This window comes from Lithobates pipiens, unplaced genomic scaffold (assembly GCF_037356315.1).
Source record: "Lithobates pipiens isolate NorthernLeopardFrog02 unplaced genomic scaffold, aLitPip1_a1.2 Scaffold_28, whole genome shotgun sequence".
Taxonomy (NCBI): domain Eukaryota; kingdom Metazoa; phylum Chordata; class Amphibia; order Anura; family Ranidae; genus Lithobates; species Lithobates pipiens.
The window spans coordinates 20,136,232-20,153,107 of NW_027507789.1; the positions used below are offsets into that span (position 1 = coordinate 20,136,232).

Consider the following 16,876-nt stretch of genomic DNA (forward strand, 5'->3'; position numbering starts at 1 on the left):
ATTCTCATTTTATCTAGAATTGTGTAGCTTTAACAGCTACCAAGTTAACGGCACTGCAGCCACACTCCTACTGAAGATTGCTTCTGCATCAGCATTACCCACATACAGCAGTAAACTTACTGGCACAGCCATTCACTTGTATTGGTGGCTGTAAGCAGCACCTTGGGAAAGTGCTGGATTTTCTCACTAGGGAGGGACTTTTCATCATGGAAAGCATCCCATTTTCATGAGGCCTTTCACTCAGAAAAGTTCTGGCCCTTTCAGCCCAGTTTACACTTGTGGTGTGTTTTAGAGGTTTTATCAAACCCTACAACGTGTTTTTAGATGAAACTACAAAAATTTAGCAAGCATGATATACAATCATTACATATATCCCCATAAAATACAGGTGTGGATGTTTGACTTTGTGGCCTCTATTCCATTTCCATATTTATATCACCATAAATAATGAGTACAGAGATCAGAATATGCAGACCGAACAGGTGTTTAATAGAATAGTTACAATACTTGTTGTGCCTGCCTCGTAGCAGACCGTTCATAAAAAGAGCATTTTACATTGGCATAGAGAAAAACCGCAGGAGAAATCTCCCACCTGTCCAGCTGAAAGCACATGGTGTGCAATGTCCAAAGAAGAGGAACAAATATAACAAACACTTGTATTTTTTTTTTTAGGCGCATGTTTTAACTTCACCCATGACACTCAACCAGTAAAATTGACCCCAGAACAAACAAAAAACCCTCAGTACAAAAAAAATTATAGGTCTGCGCAATAAAAAAAAAAAAAAAAAAAAAAAAACAACACATGAGTTTAAAATTTATTAGAAATAAAAGCAAAAACGATTTGTATAGAAAGGACTTCCGGAGCCGTAACATCACAGGAAAAACAAAAAAGGGACTGGATTAACTTGTATCCATCTGTAAAAGGAAAAAACAAAAATCCACGTTAGAGGCAGGAAAGGCTGCAGTCACTTTACACAGCTGTTATATACACATCACATGCCAACAGGCAAAAGAACAGCTGCAGCTACACAATTGTCAACTTACACAGCTTGGGGGTTGGGCAGGTTGGCTTAAACCAACAAAAATTGGACCAGCGAGTACGGAGTACTGAATGATCACACACACCGACCCTTTCAAATTTTCTGAAGTTAGTAAAAGTATTAGTCATGTCAGATTCCATAAGGGAAGGTAGGTGGTGGGCACTTTAAGTTGCCCTTTTTTGACAGATTTAACACTGGTGCACTCAAGAGCTGCACCAGTTTTAGTAAATTTCCACCTGCTGTGGCAAGGCCCGTGCAGTCATCCTGGCACACGGGGAATGCCACAATGTAAACAGGAGCTGTGCAGTGTATTTTCTACAAGGGGCAGCTGATAGCCAGGTAAGAATTATTGCCATGCAAGTGTTGCTTCTGCAATAAAGACTGCCTGGTCACAATTTCCTCAACTTTAGTGCCACTTTAAACACTTACAGGTCTTGTCCCTGCCCCAGCCTGTGATTGGACAGTGAAAAAAAAAAAAGAATTGATGAGCCGTCAGCATGCTCCTTGGCATTGCAGAAACAGACCGGCTAAAACTAGGGTTCTGCTGGGACTGTATAGATATATTTTCCTTTAACCCCTTGCCACAGAGTGTATGCAGATGTGCATACTCAGCTTTCAGGGGTTATACCGGGATGATGTCTGCAGCCGCAGGCATCCCAGTACTGTTTTTAGAGCCGGCGATCAGCTTTCCAGATATAAACAACCAATGCAGCTAAAAGCCGCATGGCTGTTATACTGGAGGAGCGTGAGGGAAAGCGATGTCACTTCCCGTTTACTCAGCTGCCAATTAAAAAAAAAAAAAAAACCCACAGTAATCAGAATTGCTGAAAATGGCGATCTGAATACTTTGAAGTGCAAAGGAGGGATTTGAGGACTTAGAACCCTTATCCCTCCATAAAGAGTACCTGTCACCACCTATTACTGTCACAAGGGATGTTTACATTCCTTGTGTCAATAAAAGTGATCAAAGTTTAAATATATATATTTTAAAACAATGTTTTATAAAGTGCCCCTGTCGCCGTGAGCTCAAGCAGCAAAGAAAACGCAGATGGAAGTCGTGCTCCTCTGCAACTCCAACCTGGTAACCGTAAAAAATGTTTTACATCGTCGCCTATGGAGATTTTTTTGGTACCGTAGTTTGCCATCATTCCACGAGTGCATGCAATTATAAAGCGTGACATGTTTGGTATCCATTTACTCAGCGTAACATCTTTCACATACAAAAAAATTGTGCTAACTTTACTGTCTTTTTAATTCATGTGTCCCTTTCCCCAAAAAGTTGTGTTTAAAACACCGCTGCACAAATACCATGTGACAAAATATTGCAAACAAAATGTTTGGGGGTTCCAAGTAGTTTTCTAGCAAACAAATATACGGATTTTAACTTGTAAACACCAAATGTCAAAAATAGGCTTAGTCGTGAAAGGGTTAAAATGCACCCCATGTGTACTATTCTTTATATAGACAGGCATTGTAGATTTGCATGTAGTAAATAAGCATGCAGGCTTTTTAAGCAACTGCACTTGCCAAAACAGTCAGCTTCAGAATTCTAGTTGACACCCTGAGGCACACAGTACTAGGACGACAGTAGGATCAAACATCAGAGGTCCTGTACAGCAATTTCTAGAGAGGATACACATTGCAGCACAACTAGAACTGCAATTCTTTGATATATATTGAGAGATGCATATAGCTATACACATGGGAGCTCATGTTTTACCGGACACAAGTGTCAAGTCACTGCTACTCCACTCATTGCTGAAGTCTTGACTGCATGACCAAATTATACTAATAGTTTCCTATGCAGGTATCCAAACTTGGGCTGTTTAAAGCTACTCAAATCAGGATTGAAAAGCCTCAAAAAAATAAATAAAAACACCCCCACACAGCATCTCCCATGGCAATGAACACTGCAAGTAGGTGAACAGATTTACATGAGCCAACTGGTACTTACCCGAGCATTGTAGGCATCAAGCTGTGCATCCAGCTCCTCTGCCGATAACTGCTGCTTTGTGTTTCTTCCTGCACCCCGTCCACGACCCCGGTTTCCTCTGCCACCTCTCCTGTTTCCACCACCAGCACTAAAGCTAATAGCACCTCGTGGCCTAGTCAATCCACCCCTAGGAGACCTGTAAAGATCAGCAAGTAGAGCAGCAAGTTAGTTGTAGTTACGAATTGGGGAGAAACTGCTTATAAATAGATCATGAGATCCTACTTACGTTTGTATAGGTCTCCTCTGTGATTCAATCTGTGATGTGACCAACTGGATGTTCATGGGGCGACCATCAAGTGGTACCCCATTATACTGCTTCATTGCTTTTAGTGCATCAGCTTTTCTTTCAAAGTGTACATCAGCCGTCCCCAAGCTCCTGCCAGACCTGTCGTAGTGTACAGCCGCTTTCTTCAGTGTACCAAATTCTGCAAACAGTTCCTGAAGATAAAAAATAATAGATTACACCTTTACTATAAAAGAAACTGTATAACATAGTAACAATGAATGACAGATGCCATCAGCTCTGCCAACTGCTTAAAAATAATTTCACCAAAAACAAAAATATTGCACCTAGGACTATTTCCAGGTCCCCCTTTCATTTTCACCTGGTAACATGAAGACATCCTGTCCCTCGGTGGTTACCTACACTTAAAGCATGAGTCCTGCGAAACAGGCTCACTGTCTATAGTGGGGTAATTGGCCTAGAAAATCATGACTGAATTCAGAGCACCCCCTAAAAAAACTCTTGTAAACAAGCAAACGTCTGTGTTCCATGTACACACACGCTGTCCTGTTGCTATGGGTTACTGCTTGCATTTGTCACTTTAACCCCCCCCCCCCCCCCCGGTGTTATTCCCGAGTTTGACTGGGTAAAAATTCAGAACCAAAAGCGGTAACCGAGGCAGATCGCATCGTTGGATCCAGGACGAGTTTACTTACCTTATCCCCTGGTTCCAACGATGTCTCCCTGCAGTGTGAGCGGCTCGTCCACCGCTCGATTCACCACATCGCCAGGCTCCGTTGCGATGCACAGAGGATGGAGAACGTCACCAAATTCTAAAAACACCCCACATACAGTATAATGTACTGTATGCATTTAACATCCCCTTTGTCCCTAGTGATCTGTCCAGTGTCCTGAATGCAGGTTTATATTATAACTATTGTTCTTTATGCCTGGAAATTGGAGATAGTCCATAGCAACCAAAACTGTCCCTTTACATCAAAAGAGGTTTTAGACCAGCTAGAAATTGAGCGATAGCCATTTGTGGGGAGATCTGTCAAATATTGATCATGATTTTTCATTTGATTACATTATTGAATAATTTTTATATTATCTTTGGTATAATTATATTATGATTTTTCAAACTTCATCATACCTGGGATGGCTAGACTGGTTTGGGCAGATTTAAGCGAGTTATTCCTAAGAATTACAGGCCTACAATATAAAAACGCTAAATTTCCATGCAAAATAATTGTACCACTTTCAGCACCTAAAATCTGAAATAATACCGCCAGGGAAGTTAAACCACACAAAAAAATAAAAAATAAAAAATAAATAAGGCATTTACCTGGATATCTGCATCTGAAACCCCAAAGTCCAGATTGGACACAAGCAGTTTTCCTCCGGTCTCCACTCCAGCACCACCACCAAATCCGCTGTCAAACAGGTCATGCTGCCACTTGTCTGGAAGCTGCTTGGGCTGAAAAAGAAAGCAAGTTATTAGGATGGATTCTATACACTTAGACCCCTTTCACACTGGGGTGCTTTGCAGGCGCTACAGTACTAAAAACAGCGCCTGCAAAGCGCCCTGAAACAGACGCTGCTTTGTCTCCAATGTGAAAACGCCAAGGGCTTTCCCACTGGATCGGTGCGCTGGCAGGACAGTAGAAAAGTCCTGCTAGCAGCATCTTTGGAGTGGTGTGTATAACGCTCCTGCCCATTGAAATCATGGGGCAGCGCGGCTATACCGACAAATATTTAACCCTCTCGGCTGCTAGCAGGGGTAAAGCCCCCCCCCCCCCCCCCCAGCAACCAAATAGTGCTGTAAATCACCGCTAAAAATGGAGGCGCTTTACCGCTGATGCACCTCCTGCCCCAGTGTGAAAGGGGCGTTCAGAAAAGAACACGGTTTCAATGTCTCAATGGTCTCCGGTCACCACACAAGGAGTGTTCATACAAGTCTGACCTCCAGTACTGTACCACCTACAACCCAGGAGTAGGCCAGCTGGTACCAACACCGTTCCAGCACAGATCCATTGTACCAAAGAGATCCCCTCCCCTTTCAAAACGTAATTCTTTATGCAAGGAACCACATGCATCATGCCACAGCAACACAATACCGAGTGGAGGTCCACCCAAGTCTTTGTACAGCATGTTCTGCACATGGTTAAAAACTTCTCACCAATGTTGACTTGTTGCTATAGAAATACAAGGAGCTGTTTATAAAGAAAGCCAGCAGTCTATTGAGGATTCCTTTGAAAAGAGATCCATATGCCAACTTTTCTCCTGCGATACTATTAAAAAGAAAAATCACACACATAGCAAGACCAGCCATGTACTGCAAAACCTCATGGGATGCAATTCTAGCTAAACTCTGCCTGCTTTAACTACAATCAACAGGGAAACTGGCACAGAGGGCAAACCCCTATACACCAGCAGACAGATAAAGGTTGAGATTTGTGGTCTTGGTGAGAACGGGCAGATGTTGAATCTTCTGGCACTGACTGAGTAGATAAAACCCGGAGCAGTATATACTGCCTTTAGTTTTCACACCCCAATGCCTCATTTCTATAAAGTCAATATCTTCTAGCTATGGATGTATACACTCTGCATTACTTCAGATCCATACCTGTGCCCCATGGTTGGCAAAAATGGGTCTTCTGCAGACCTCTACACAGGTGAATCTTGGCGTTGTGTTTCTGTGGTAACCCAAAGATACTGCAAAAGCTACCCCATTTTACCCAATCTGTGCTGGATTACCCACAATGCCACCCAACAGCAGCTGAGGGCCTGTAGTTCATGTACCCCACGGGACAGTTCTAATGCACTCCACTGATCTGTGTCAGACACCCCTGGGTCCTGTAACGATGGGTGAAAGGTGTGAGCATCCAATCCTCCTGCAATTGATAGATATAAATAAAAAAAATAAAGCCGAATATCCTAACCGAGCAAAGAGGACAGGCGGTGGGGTGAAGGACTAGCCATTTCTATCGCCAAATCCAACCGGATCACATTAAATGCAGCTGATGAAGTGATCTGTACAAACAATGCATCGGGTCACAACGCTACAGCCAGTCCCAAATCACCAAAGAAAAGTGTAGCTGCTACACAGCTGTCTGGGTCAGAATTGTTTAAAAGGTGAAAAATTCTTCCCATTCTCTACCTAAATGGAGAAGCGATTGTGCAGCAGGTGCACAACAGTCACCTGACATCTAATATTACAGATAAAAGGTCAGCCTTTGGTAATTCTACCTCATCTCACCTGCAGAGTGCAGTCATGAAGCCTAGAGGGGCCCGCAGGCCATTTTTACATCCACGTTTTATTCACACCGCCATTTTATTATTGAAGTCACTACTGAATCACCTTTAACCCCTTTCCTGTCCTCGGCAGCCTTTTAATGAGGTCTTAAAGTTAGCAGGGGCTGTAAGGACTTGCTGCTCAGGTGGCATCACGATTGGCAGGCAATGGTCACATGATCAGGAGCTCGTCCTAACAGCTCTCCATCACAACTAGAGACCAGGACCTGTCGGTGACTGCTTTGTCAGTGCGCTTTGAGTGTACTCCGCACAGGAACCTCAGCCGCCACGGGCACATGTCCAGAATTTGGGTATTAATGCCTACCCACTCCGCTTAATACAAGCTACATGGTTAGCAAGAGGTTCAGGTTCTAAAACCTGTCCCTGGGCATCGTCAATAGTGTATGCTCTGTACTTAATAGTAATCCATACTTGCCCAGTCTCCCGATTCTCCCAGGACAATCCAGATTTGGGCACCCTTGTCCTGATCGGAGCTCGTCCGATTAAAACCCCAGGATTTTTTGGGGGGGTTGTCGACTCCCCCAAATTGGAATGTTTTTACAAAAACGGCAGCCAGCTACACAAAGATGGCTGCCGCCAGTACTATTCCCCCCCTCCCCCTTCTGGGTAGAGTGACCCCTCTATTGGTCCTGGGGACCTCTGTAAATCATACAGCAAACTTTTTACAGCTGTCACAAAGCAACCTAAAGAATCCACAATGGAGACTCCTGTTCCAGCAACTTCCTGCCAAGATAAACAAGAAAATCTCACGGCTGGGACAGAACAAAATAAAGACGTAAAGGGTACAAGGTGTTCAACAACTCTAAACCAACCTTTGAAGGCTCTCCCTGGCAACCCACGTGGTTTAAGGGTCAGTTCACAGCAATGGCATGTACATTCCTGCATGATGCGATTTCAGACCATTTTTTGCAGGGTTTCACCCGCATGACAACAACTGCCAAACACGCAAAAGGCATAAACAAAAAAAAACAAACAAACAGAAGTCACTTTACTCCCATGTGCAAATGGCCTTCTGGACATTTGCACATGGGAGTAAAGAAAGCAACTTTTCTGAATAGACACAATGTAGTCTATGGAACCGTGCACACAGCCGTGTAAAGAGATGAGTACAGAACCATAAAACAAAAAAGTTTTACATTTGAGTGCGGTTATTTACACATTTATTTCAGCACCAAAGATGAATTTTACATAAAGTTTTTTTAAATTGGGAGTAAATTCCCATCTGACTTGTTCCTATAGGTAAGCCTTATTGGTTAATCCAGTGTTTTGCAACTCCAGTCCTCAAGGCGCCCCAACAGGTCATGTTTTCAGGCTCTCCATTATTTTGCACAGGTGATTGGACCAGTTTCACTGCTTTAGTAATTACCACAGCCGTTTCATCTGAGAGAATTCCTGAAAACATGACCTGTTGGGGCACCCTGAGGACTGGAGTCGAGAAACACTGGGCTAACCTATAGGTAGGTAAATATCTCTTAAACATGCTTCATTTAGGAAATAATTTACTGTAAATGCAGATGATGTCCTCATCAGTGCATGCGCTCCAAGGCTCGGTTCACACAGGGGCAGCACGACTCACAGACGTGACCTGCAAACGACTTCAGCGGCGACTTGCAAAACGACTTCTGTATAGAAGTCAATGCAAGTCGCCTGAAGTCGCCCCAAAAGTAGTACAGGAACCTTTTTTCTAAGTCGGAGCGACTTGAGTCGCTCCTATTAGAACGGTTCCATAGTACAGAACGGAGCGCGACTTGTCAGGTGACGCCTGGACAAGTCGGCCCTGTGTGAACCAAGCCTGAAGGACAGGTGCCCTGGCCGTTCCTTCAGAATCCTGTACCATAAACGGGTGTGTGACATAGTTGTGGCTCTGGCCAGTCACACAGCTGGGCTCTGTGGACCCAGAAAGAATGGACAACGCATCACTGTAAGGCTTTGTTTTCAGCCAAGCTTTACATAATGTGCTAGTATGCACTGCATACTAGCACATTATGGCTTTACTGTTGCCGTATTGGGTAGAGAATGGATCCACTTGGGGGGGGGGGTGTGGCGCTGACTTTTAAAATAGGGACACATCTGTCCAGGGGCGCCTGTGATGTCAGCACCCAAGGCTGAACCATCCCTTGGTCTGTGGATGCTGCCACCATCTTCGGTAAGGGAATCAGGAAGTAAATCCTTGTGGCTTCACTTCCTGGTTCCCTAGCATACATGAGTCACGCAGCGCAACTCGAATAGTTCCCATTTCTGGGACTTGTGTCTCCCAGCAGACAGGAGGGTAGCTCCCGCATGAGTCTATGGGTGCATATACAGGTATCTGCAGCCCCCTGAAGAAGAAAAAAAATAATAAAAAAAAAAAAAAAAAAAAAAAAAGGTACAAAAATGTGACACTGGAGGGGGCAGGATTCCGAAAACCGCAAGTTCCATTTTTGCATGGACCTCCACGGGATATTTTTACAACCTTTCCTGAACAATTTAACCTGACACATAGTAACCCACTTTAAAAAACACTTTTGAAAAAGCCAAAAATGAAATGCAGCTAAACGCAAGTCGGCGCGATTACAGGCATTTTGAGCGACAAAAATCTTCTAAACTCGGCATCAATTTTTTTCTTTCCAAAAAAAGTCCTATAAAACACAAGTGTCTAGAAAGGACTACAAGTCCTGATGTACATGGACCGATCGATATAAGAGAGTTCAGGAGCCGCTGAAAAACTCACAACTGCTCCTAAACATTTGCTTACCAGCGGCCGTGTGTATGAGGACTTGGGAACTCCGATGTCACCAACGGCTCCTGACCAGTCCTGGTTGGGGGGGGTGTCTCCATCAGAAATAATGGGGGTCCCCAGCCCAGATCACCTTCAGTTATCAGATACAATAAAATGAACACACGGGACAGATCCACCAATGGCCAGAGTCGTGGCTTACAAGGGGGCTATAGACCCCCATGCTGATTGGCTGGCAATGGAGAACTTCTCTTAGTACAGCGCCACCACCAGGATAACGGTCTCCATAGGCCGGGGATAGGAGGGGAGCTCAGACGTCACCAATGGCTCCTGAACAGCCCTGGGTTGGGGAGGAAGGGGTGTCTCTAGCATCAGAACTAAAGAGGGGTCCTCACCCTAAATACAGGAGATACAACAAAATTAAAGAATCCATCTCATCCCCCCTCCTGTGATCAGCACCCGTCCAATCACAGCCCGCCACGTGACCCCCCGTTGCCCATGGCAACCCCCGCACGAAGGCCCCTCAACTCCCGCCTTACCCTGTTGTATGGGGCCGGCCGGTTCCTCGCTCCTCGGCTCAGCATGGGTCTCGTCCTGAGCGGGCCAGGCCCGGGGCCGCCTCCTCCTCCACCGCCTCCACCTCCTCCCCGGCCGCCTCCGAGCACGCGGCCTACTCCGGCTCCCCCGCGGGCGCCTCTTCCTCCCCGGCCCCCTCGGCTCGCCGGCCTCTGACTCCGGTTCATCTTGATGATATCGTCCAGGGACATGTCCATCTTGTCCCCCATGACGGTGGTGGCGTCGGGAGTCCGGGAATCACGTGTCCGGGCGCGGCTTCCGCTCTAACAATACAACGACCAGACACAGCCGCGCTTATATAGCTCCGCCCTCAGAGCAAGCCGCGGGCACGACGTCACTTCCGGCGGGGAAGAAGAAAGGCGTGTGCGTTACGCGCCTCGCGCGCGCCAGGGACTAAGGCCTCCGGGCTCGAGCGCCACCTGCTGGAGGAGATAGTACGCGTCAAGGTTGCAACTGTCCCACAGCACCACCTGCTGGAAGGAAACTAACCACCACTGGAGACTGCGCCAGCCATCAATCTGTGCTATCACAAGTATAACTAAGGGCAAAACGTTTTCTTTTTTTTTTGTATAGAGTGGAGAGGGATTAGAACACCTATGCTTGGGACAAACATAGATGTATACTCAGACAAAAAAGTTAATGGAAAAAAAACTACAAAAAAAAACATAAAAGAATCGCAAACCCGTTGGACTACTCAGCCTTTTTCTGCCATCACTTTTCTATATTTCTACCTATTAGGTTTTTATTGCTGTCTGTGCCCCCCCCCCCCCCATTGGGGAAATTCACATTCTCTATTTTACCTTTATCACAAAATCCCACATTTTGGGTTGTCCCCAGACAATGGAGGGGAACATTTCCAGACATCCCAACCTGCAGAAACTCATTTAAGGGAGGTATCGATTCGCGCCCGCAAACGTCCGCCCCCCCGGCGGCAAAATATTTATTTAATATTGATTTATATTTATTTAAATAACTTTTTCAATATCTTTTCTGGGGAAGGGGGGGGGGTGTTTGTGGACGGTGTTAGTAGTTTTTTTTTTTTAAATGATTTTTTACAATTTAATTTGTTTTTAATTTTTTTTTTCCACAATGCTTTTTGGGGGAGGGGCAGTGGACAGTGTCCAGGAGAGCGATGTCAGTAGTTTTTTATTTTATTTTTCTACACTTTTTCATGTTTTAGAATTTTTTTTTTTATATATTTTTTGGTGGGCTTTGGTGAGATGTCAGGGGTCTAAACAGACCCCTGACATCTCCCATTTGAGACAAAGAGACTGAGGACACAGATTCCCCAGTCCCTTTCTCAGCACTAAAGATGAATGAACAGGAGACAGAGGCTCTTATTCATTCATAAACTGAGAGGAGTAAACACAGTTTACTCTGCTCATTAATCACAGGACTAGGGTCATAGTATGCAGAGATGTTGCTATTAAATAATATTTCTAATTATATGAAGTTCACAAGAGTCCCCATTTACATCAGAGTCCACAGAGTTCCCCTTTACATCAGACTCCACAGAGTTCCCTTTCACTGTAAAGGAGGACTCTGCAGACTCTGATGTAAGGGAGAACTCTGGGGACTCTAACATAAGGCATGCTCTGGTGTACAAAGAGGACTCTGATCTAAAGGGAGCTCTGATGTAATGAGTGCTCTGAGAACCCTGATTTATCTTAGCGTACTCACTTAGAGGCAGGAGAGAGAAGGGGGGAGACTTAGTCCGATTAATGTGTCTGGGTCTCAGACAGTCTGAAACCCGGATGCGTGATTCCAAACCTGAGCTGTCCGGGTGAATCCCGAACAGGTGGCAACCCTACACAGGACACAGGAGCGATCTCGCTTACTGTGTCCAATTACTATTTCCCCCCCGCTTCCGGTGGGAGAGGAGAGGAGGGGAGCCGGCTGCGGGGGGCAAGGGGGGACGGAGGAGGATGGGGGGTGGAGGAGAACAGGGGGGGCAGAGGAGAACGGGGGGTGGAGGAGAACAGAGGGGGCGGAGAAGGGGGTGGAGAAGGACACGGAGGGGGGCCCGGGGGGGGGAGCACACAGAGTAGCTGGGAATGATTGGGGCGGCTGGAGGGACAGCTGTGATCACCGATCTCCTTGTATAGCTTTTTAGCTGACAGCCGCAGGAGGGAGGGGAGAAGCGGCTGTCAGCTAAAAATCGATACAAAGGAGATCAGTGATCACAGCTGTCTCCCGCCAATCACTTCTGGGAGATTTGAGATGACTGCATTTCCAATGGGGACACTAATTCTGGTGACAATAAATTGGGACACAATGTTTGTGCCTAAACCAGTACAATAAAAGTGCAGGGTCATCTGGAAGGTTCGGACGGAAAAGCTCAGCTGTATTGTATAGAGTGTTATTATTCTCTCCACGGGACTAAAGAGATGGCAATGATCTCCCACCGAGACATCATACACTAATCCATAGCCCCCAACTGTCCCTGATTTCAAGGGACTTTCCCTGATTTGGAGCAATGTCCCTCTGTCCCTCTTTCCTCCTCATTTGTCCCTCATTTTGGTCTGATCTATATAGTTGTATATAAAATGCAATTTTTATATTTTAAAAAGTGTTCCCCAGCGCTAAACCTTTCTTCCGATTTCTAAATTGCTGCATTTGTACATTTCAAAAGACAATATAAAGGAATAGTAGTGGTGAAAAATAAGGACTTGTGGGTTTAACTAAGAATGTTTTTGTTTAATTCTCCTTTCAGGAGGGAGCGTGGCAGGGCGGGGGGGGGGTGTCCTTTGCCCACATACTTTTGCTAACAGGTGTCCCTCATTCTCATCTCAAAAAGTTGGGACGATATGCTAATCAGAAAGGTAGAAATAACAATACCATAGAGCCGGAGCCATTGTCAGTCACTGTTTTGTGTAAACGAGATGTCAATGGCGTGTTTAATAAATCGCAGTCCACCCAAAACCTGAATTGAGGGAAAGATGGGAGCCGATGACTCCATCTTCTAACTATCAGACTGCAAAACTTTTTGAACAGCTGAAGCAAAAATCGAATTTAGGTGAAATGTCATCATTTTGGTGAAAAGCAGCACGTGACTCACTCCATTTAACAGAATTGGTGATTGGTCCACAACCGTCACATGGGAAAGAATCTTTTGCCCCGTGTAAGCTCCAACTAGATTGACCCAGAGCTTACTGTATGCAGGTCGTTCCCTTTTTACTCTCAGCTGGCTGAATGGAGTGGCGGGTGAATGTAAGAAAGGCCTTTGCTGTTGGAGAGGAGACGCATTCCTTGCATGGCCAAAACATACATTTGCTTTACGTCAGCCATGCACTTCACATCCATTAGTGCTAAAAGAGTACCTTGAACCAAATCAGTGCAGCAATCACATATGACATCTAGCCGGCACTGACATTTTAGTGTCAGTGTCGGCTAGATCAAGCTTATCTCTCTTAGCTCCCATTGGAATGACAAGATGGTGGTCCTTATGCCACTCCTTGGAATGACAAGATGAGAGTCCCCTTCACTCACCTTGGAATAACAAGATAGAGTTTCCCATACCCCCCCCCCCCCCCCCATGACAAGATCACCTTACCTTCCATTAAAATGACAAGATGGGAGTCCCCTTACTTCCCCTTGGAAAGACAAGAGGGGGTGTGCCCTTATTTCCCGCTGGAATGAAAATATAGGGGTCCCCATGCCTCCCATTGGGATGACAATATGGAGGTCCCCATACCGCCCCTTGAAATGACAAGCAAGGGGTGCCCTTATCTCCCCTTAGAAGGACCATATGGAAGTCCATATACCACCTTACTTTTAATGACATAATAGGGATCCTCTTACCTTCCCTTGAAATGATAAGATGGGGTCCCTTTACCTCCCATTACAATGACAAGATGGGGAATCCGATACCTCCTGTTAGAGAGATAAGATGGCAGATCCCATACCTCTGCCTAACATGACAAGATGGGATCCCCTTGCCTTCCCTTGAGATTACAAAAGGGGAGTCCCCTTATCTACCATTGGGATGAAAAGATGGGGGTCCCCATACCTCCCCTTGGAATGACAAAATTGATGTCCCCATCCCTCCCCTTGAAATGACAAGATGAGGGTGCCCTCACCTCCCCTTGGAAGGACAATATGGGGGTCTGTATACCTTTTTTTGCAATGACATAATGAGGATCCGCCTTACCTTCTCTTGAAATGACAAGATGGATTCCCCTCACCTCCCACTAAAATTACAAGATGGGGGATCCTATACCACTTGTTGGAGTGTTAAGATGGAGGATCCTATACCACCCCTTGGAATGAGACGAGGAAGGGTCCCCATACCTTCCGTTGAAATTACAAGACGGGGGTCTCCTTACTTTTTCTTGGAATGACCAGAGGGGGGTCCCCTTACCTCCCAATGGAACGGAAAGATAGGGGTCCCCATACCTCCCATTGGAATGGCAATATGGAGGTCCTCATACATCCCCTTGAAATGACAAGATGAGGGTGCCCTCACCTCCCCTCAGAAGGACAATATAGGGGTCCATATACCTTATTTGCAATGACATAATGGGGATCCCCTTATCTTCTCATGAAATGACAACATGGACCCCCCTTAGCTCCCACTAGACTGACAAGATGGGGGATCCTATGCTTCCTGTTGGAGTGACAAAATTCTGGATCCTATACCACCCTTTGCAATGACAAGATGAGGGTCACTATACCTTTCATTGAAATTAAAAAAATTGGGGTCCCCTTACTTCTCATTGGAATGACAAGAGGGGAGTCCCCTTATCTCCCACAGGAACTAAAAGAAAGAGGTCCCCATACCTTCCCTTGGAATGACAATATGGAGGTCCCCATACCACCTCTTTAAATGACAAGATGGGGTTCCCCTACCTCCCATTAGAAGGACACGATGTGTGGCTGTATACCTTCTTTGGAATGACATGATGGGGATCCCCTTACCTCCCTTTGAAATGACAAGATAGGGTCCCCCTGCCTCCCATTAGAATGACAAAATGGGGGATCCTATACCACCCTTTGGAATGAAAAGATGAAGGTCCCAATACTTCCCCTTGGAATGACAAGACAAACATTGGGACACTGTGCATAAATCAGTACAATAAAAGTGCAGGATAATCCTATCACTCTGGAAGGTTTGGGCGAACTTGAAGGCCCAGCTGTATTGTATAGAATGTTATTGTTTTCTCCCAGGGACTAAAGAGATTAAATGATCACCCCACCGAGACATCATACACTATTCAGAAATGTAGACATAACAATACCATACAGCCAGAGCCATTGTCATTCGCTGTATTGTGTAAACTAGATGCCAACGCCCAAACCTTTTTACTGAGTTTGAGTCCACCCAAAATGTATATTCAGTGAAAGATGGGGGCTGATGACCTCTTCCTCTGAAAATACTTATTATCGGACTGCAATACTTTTGAAAATCACCAACCCAGCAAATTTCTGAGGACCAGAATTACCGAGCAGGATTGGGAATTTTTTATTAACTCGAAAGTTCAGCAAATAACAGATTTTGGTGCAAAGTCACCATTTTGGCAACATTATGGTGGTTCTTAAAGGTGCAATGGACATTAATGGCTCCTGAGGATTACAGAAGCTCCTTCAGACTATCCTGGGCATGTTCTAGTGTCCCTAACATCCACTTGTTAGCTTCATTATTTTAGGTTTTATTTATTTTTTACAGAAAGAAAGGATGTTCAAAAGTCAAATAAAACATGTAAAGCAATGATATACAAAAAAAACAAAAAAACAAACAAAATAAAATAAAATAAACTACGCTTAATACACAAAAAAAATAAAAACCCCTCTAAATCAAGAAAAAGAAGTCGATTTTTTTGCTATGTAACTCAATGACTGAGAATAAAGTAGAGCCCCAGATTAAAAAAAATGTTTTGGGGGCTTTTTCCCCACTTTCTGATGCTTTCTTTTAACAAGGTGCTATGTGTACAGTACCCCTTGTAAGCAGTCATTGTAAGTGTATAGTATGTAGTGTTTTGAGGTCGAGGACAAGGTGATGGCCTATGTGCAAGGACGAATGTGTCAAATAGTGAGAGTGAGAGGCAGATCATTGAATTGTTATTCCTTCATTGAATTGCAAGTGCTGCAATTGTGCAAACAATGCATGTACTAAGCTGTGCAAAAACAACACTTACTACAAGCAGTTTTTGCAACACAATAGGGTGGCCAGAGGCGTGAATTTAGCATCCAGTCTAAATACCAATTGGTACATAACAAAGACCCCTTATGAGATTTGATGGGCCCACCTAGTTTTTCTGCCAGTGATTTCCCCTGTATCTGCAGCCAGACACTTATTTACCATCCAACCGTGACCAACAGACTTCTGCTTCAGTAATCACATTTTTGATTCTTTATTGGCACATATGTCTGGGGCAGCCATTCCCAGCCAGGGTTCTATGTAACTCTCCACAGGTTACTAGGGGTTCCTTGAGCTGTGGCTAATTGACCTCCCAAGTGATGATACCTTCATAGTTCCAGGTCCATCCCTATTTGGTAGAGCCAGTAGCATGAAAATTATCTTTTTATCTGACTGTAAGGGTGGCATTCAGGCGACTGATCATCAATGTAGAGGGCATTTTCCTAATGGCCACCCTTATGGACTAATCTTAACAGGAGTTCCCTGACATCTGAAAATGATTTCAGTGGTTTCCCTGGGGGCAAGCCTGCTGAGAAAAGATGGTCTAGGGCAGGGTTTCTCAACCAGAGTTCCGTGGCACCCTAGGGTTCCTCCAGACGTTGCTAGGGTTTCCTTGAGCAATAAGCAATTTTTGCCTCTCAGATACTTTTAAACTGACACCCTTGATCTTTTTAGCTATCTGTAATGGGGGGAATTCTTCCCAATAACCAGTCATTTTTACTAGGGGTTCCCTGAGTCTAGAAAGTTATTTCAAGGGTTCCTCTGTGTTGAAAAGGTTGAGAAAGTCTAGTCTATGGAATAGAGGGTTGAGGGTACAGGATACCCAAACCAGCAACAAACATTCCATCTGCTCAGTAGATTCTACTCCGATGGACAA

The 16,876-nt window shown here is 44.9% G+C and overlaps 2 protein-coding genes across 2 annotated transcripts in view; one reads left to right on the forward strand and one right to left on the reverse strand.

Moving 5' to 3' along the window:
- The window catches only part of ANAPC11 (anaphase promoting complex subunit 11), a 32,680-nt gene that overhangs the window by 2,156 nt on the left and 13,648 nt on the right, over window positions 1-16,876 (forward strand). The gene's annotated exons all lie outside the window — the stretch shown is intronic.
- ALYREF (Aly/REF export factor) lies at window positions 469-10,194 on the reverse strand. The gene is made up of 5 exons (XM_077458851.1): window positions 9,827-10,194; window positions 4,602-4,733; window positions 3,260-3,471; window positions 2,995-3,169; window positions 469-915 (listed from the first exon to the last, which is right to left on the reverse strand). Exons 1-5 carry the CDS (start codon window positions 10,070-10,072, stop codon window positions 901-903), a joined length of 780 nt encoding a protein of 259 aa, XP_077314977.1. The 5' UTR covers window positions 10,073-10,194; the 3' UTR covers window positions 469-900.